Here is a 4,953-nt window from a genome sequence, read left to right as displayed (position 1 = left end):
AGTGTTGATAACTGATGTCATTTCTTAACAGACAGTCCTGGTTTCCACCGCCCCCTCCAGGATATAATGCCTCTCCAAGCACAGGAGCAAGCAGAAGGTAAGGGAGAGGTGCCAAATGTAGTTGCTGTGTAACTTGATGGGAAAAGTGTTAGATATCGACAATGTATAATTGTGGATGTGGCAATTTTGTGAACTCTGAGTGCTGAACAAGACAGTGCCCAGTGGAGTGCAGCCCTGGTAGGAAATCTGACAAACTGTTAGGAGTACGTAAGTAACTGTATTAGTTTGCTAAGGGCTGCCGTAACAACATACTACAAATGGGGTGGCTTAACAAAAATGTATTGTTTCATAGTTCTGGAGGGTAGAAGTCCAAGGTCAAAGTGTCAGCAGGGTTGGTTCCTTCTAAGGGCCATGAGAGAGGATCTGTTCCATGCCCTTCCCTAGCTTCTGGTGGTTTCCTGACAGCCTTTGCCATTCCCTAATTTGTATAACCATCATCCTGATCTCTGCTTCATTTTCACATGGTGTCCTCCCTGTGTGCCTGTTTGTGTCCAAATTTCCCTTCCTTATAAGGACACTAATCATATCAGATATGGGGCCCATTCTGCTCCAGGGTGACCTAATCCTAACTTAACTAATTACATCTACCATGAGCCTGTTTCCCAATAAGGGCACTTTCTCAGGCACTGTGCGTTAGGGCTTCAACATACCTATTTAACTGGTAAGAGTGACAGAGGAGAGAACAGAGTCAAGCATCAGGCAGGGTTCCCACATGGGCTCCTGGTGCACAGCAGTTTCTAGGCCAGTGATGGCGAACCTTTTGAGCTCGGCGTGTCAGCATTTTGAAAAACCCTAACTTAACTCTGGTGCCGTGTCACATATAGAAATTTTTTGATATTTGCAACCATAGTAAAACAAAGATTTATATTTTTGATATTTATTTTATATATTTAAATGCCATTTAACAAAGAAAAATCAACCAAAAAAATGAGTTCGCGTGTCACCTCTGACACACGTGTCATAGGTTCGCCATCACTGTTCTAGTCTGTGGTGAGGCCAGTCAACTGCATGGGAGTATGTGTGGCAAGTTCTCTGCAAACTCTAAGTAATAGATGGGTGTTTTCTATTTTTATTTTTTGTTTGTTGAGAGCAATAATTAAACTAAATTATAGACCATGTTGGGGACAGCTTGTTCTACCATTCCCAAACAGGAACGCCAGCAACAATTTAAATTAATAAGTATTGAGTAAGTGATTACTGTGCACAGATATGGTTCTAGGATCTTGGGGTGTATCAGAGAACAAAACATGGAGTCTACACTCTGGCCTTCAGAGAAGCAGGCACAAGTGTGGATCACTCCTATAACCTATGCCATCACTAACACGTGAAGAAAAACAGGTCTCCTATTTGGTTTTGCTTTAGGGTGTCCAAAATTGTTTTCATGTCTTCAACCCCTGGAATATCTTTACCAAGTTTTTCCGTGTTTCAATGGGACTTATTTCCCCCATTCAACAATTAGAAAAGAGTGTTATTAAATGATGGGCTTGTTTAATATTAGATTGTTTTATTTCTTAAAATTTTCATCTGCTGTGCAGGCTTTTAATCTCTCTTTTATTTCCAAATAATAGAAATATTTGAAAAGAAGTGTCCTTTGTTGTAATTCAGGTTACATCTATATGGACATAAACATTAGTCCAAGGTGCTTTTCTCACACCTGTTGTTGCATCTGTCTGTATATATACATATGTGTGTGTGTGTATTCTATTATTTATATCTGTTATATTTATATATAACATTAGCGAACATGCTGAATAATCACAACTTGGAATTATATCCACCTTCTGTTAAAATGGTGGGTTTTTTTAAAACCTACTCATTTGTAGGTGACTTCCAATTATATGAACTGTCAAGTATGGATTATATTTCTAGTTTAAAACCTTCTTTCCCCTCCAGCTGTGTTTAGATATTTCTCTATGAGTGATACTTGGCTACCTAAGTGGGAAAATTTTTAACCAGGAGTTTTAGTAGCTGCTATTACTTCCCGAGTATTATAAAATCCATCTAGTTTTGTCTTGATAGAGAATAACTGGCACTTAGAAATATATATTACTTATTCCAAAATAACTTAGTACATTTATCTTCTATTTAGTATTCCAATATTAATGTAAATTATTATAATAATAAGCAACTGGTTATATAACTATGTAAAAATGTGGAAGGATTATTCATGAGTTAACATCTCATGTTCTCAGTGCCCATTGAGCTGTGGATCTATGCACAGAACTGACAGATCTTGGCTACGTGCCCTCACAGTGAATGCACTGCTGAATGTGATTTACATGGAAGATAAAGTGCTCCTATTTCTGATTCCTGGCTCAGATCCACAGCACCAGAACTAAGGAAAAGAGAAGATTATTGGACTAGGTTGATCAGTTTAGATATTCATTCCTTTTATAGAGCACAGATTATTAATATAATGGCTAAACTGAAAGACTTCTCTGTGAGGATCAGAGCTAATGCCATGCCAAGCTTTCAGAAGAAGAAGAGAGTAATAACAGCATAGCAATGCCTTTTATGTCTAAAGTGCTTTTCTTTGGAAGAGCTCAAAGTAAAGCTTCTGTTTCTCACCTTTAGTGCCAGGGCTGAGAAATAGCCTTTTTAGTGAAAGCTGAAAAATAGAAGCAATTATTAAATGATGAAAGAAAGCAAAAGCTTCAAAAAGAGACCTTTGTTCTCAGAAAAGCCCAAAGAAAATGAAAATAGGTCAAACACAGATTAAAAATGTGTTTTTTCTAAATTCTCTCCCAAGGATAAGTTTTTTTTAAAACTGATTTTAGAGAGAGAGTGAGAGAAAGGGAGGAGAGAGAGAGAGAGAGAGAGAGAGAGAGAGAGAGAGAGAGAAAAGAGAGAGAGATAGAGAGAAGAGAGACATTACTTGGTTGCCTCCCATACATGCAATGAATGAGGATCAAACCCACAACCTAGGTATGTGCCCTGACTCGGATTTGAACCTGAAACCTTTCGGTGTATGGGATGCTCCAACCAACTGAGCCACCTGGCCAGAGTAAAAATATGATTTTTAATAGTAGCTAATAGTTCAATGTTAACCTTATTTTCTTTCATCCTTCACTTATACACTGGTTTCCTTCCTTTTCTCTCCCCTCCCATCTTCTGCAAAGGAATTTTCCCTTAATACTGACACTTTCACTGCCTTTTCTGTTCTTCATTTTGTGAACTTTCATTTTTTTCCATCACATGATCTTTATCAGAGATTTCATTTCTCCCACAAGCCCCTGTCTGTGTAGCACATTTGAAAAAAGACCATCATACTCTGCAATCATTATAGGAATGAGTATTTGTACTGAGATTTCATTTCTCCCACAAGCCCCTGTCTGTGTAGCGCATTTGAAAAAAGACCATCATACTCTGCAATTATAGGAATGAGTATTTATACTGAAATTTTTGTGTTGTTGTTGTTGTTGTGTATCCTCAACCGATGATATTTTTTTTTCATTGATTCTTAGAGAGTTGGAAGTGAGGGCAGGGAGAGAGAGAGAAAGAGAGAAACACCAAAGTGAGAGAGACACATGGGTTGGTTGCCTCCTGTACATGCTCACCATAGTAGGGGATGGAACCTCCAACCCAAGTACGTGCCCTTGACCAGGGATGGAACCCTGAAGCCTTTTGTGTGCAGGCCAATGCTCTAACCACTGAGCAACTGGCCAGGGCACTGAACTTTTTAACCCTTGACCTTTCTGTGGCCTTTGAAACCATGGTCCACTCCATCCCTCCTTTGTTCCTTTCTTGACTAATATAGTGTGGAACAATCAAATTTAGTTGTGTTTAGATTCAAAACTTCTGTTGGCATTGTGTTTGGATTAAAATCTATCACAGGCATGATTTAAACTGCGCCTAAAAGGTCTCAAGCCTTTTTTTTATCAACAGAAGAAAATATAAGTAATATTTATATGTTTACCTATACCTTTGACTATATAAGTATGTATTTATGTCTGATCTATTTTTACATCTACATCTATAACTATATCTACATGTAATTCTATATATTCAATTAATATAAGGCTGGTGAAGTCAACTAGAGCTTAAATGATGAAATTTAATTTTCTAAAATAGCCATAAATTATAGCCAAAGAAAAAAGCAATTTCCTAAAATAAGTATCACTTTATGTATGATATACATTAGTTTTCCAATGAAAGGGTTAAGAGCTGTGTGATCAAATAAAATTCTGGAGATAAGAATTGAATATCTTTGAAAGCCCCCTTTTTGATAAAACAAGATTAAAGAGATAAGTTGTAATTCATGTCAGTGAGACATAGCATGTAAAGTTTGGAACTTAAATGAAACCTCTTTTAGCTGATTTCTAGGGTAGCTCCTCGGTCATCAGGAGATAAATGTTCTCTGACCTCCTCTTCCTTCTCTTGCTGAGAAGGGACACAATCAGCATAGTGTTTCGAATGACCACCCTATGTCAACAGTATTATTTTCTCTGAAATCTGCTATCCAAGGCCATCAGAACCTGTAATATTTTTTTTCATTTTAATGAAGACTGAAACAAGATTTTAGCTGTTCTTCATTACATTCATCTGTCTCTCTTCCTATCTCTCTGATCAAACCCCTGTTTCACAGTTTTTCTCCCTTTTCCACGTTCAAATCCCTTTCATCTTAAAATAGTGTTTCCTAAAATTGAATAGCCCAATCTTACAAAAAAAGGTAAAAACCCACAAAGTTCTCAGAATTGTTAATGATACTTTCCATCTCCATTTTCTGGTTCCTACCACGATTAGTTCATGGAAATATCTCTCCCAGTTCATTAGTGATCTTGCTGATAAATTCTTTTTGACCTCTCAGTCCCTATGACTCCTTGACCTTTCAAAAGGCACCACTGGCCATTCCTGCCTTTATGAAGTCTCTATCCTTGTTTTTTTTTTAGAAAT

At 37.4% G+C, this 4,953-nt stretch overlaps 1 protein-coding gene across 7 annotated transcripts in view; it reads left to right on the top strand.

Moving 5' to 3' along the window:
* Positions 1–4,953, top strand: part of SCEL (sciellin) — a 117,350-nt gene that overhangs the window by 36,907 nt on the left and 75,490 nt on the right. For all 7 annotated transcript variants that reach the window (XM_014544069.1, XM_014544070.1, XM_014544071.1 and 4 more), the window contains one exon: positions 32–97. In XM_014544069.1, coding sequence (XP_014399555.1) covers positions 32–97 — 66 coding nt within the window. The remainder of the gene's footprint in view (positions 1–31; positions 98–4,953) is intronic.

This window comes from Myotis brandtii, unplaced genomic scaffold (assembly GCF_000412655.1).
Source record: "Myotis brandtii unplaced genomic scaffold, ASM41265v1 scaffold350, whole genome shotgun sequence".
Lineage (NCBI taxonomy): Eukaryota > Metazoa > Chordata > Mammalia > Chiroptera > Vespertilionidae > Myotis > Myotis brandtii.
Note: the sequence above shows the minus strand (reverse complement) of the source record. Positions and strands in the feature narration are given on the sequence as shown.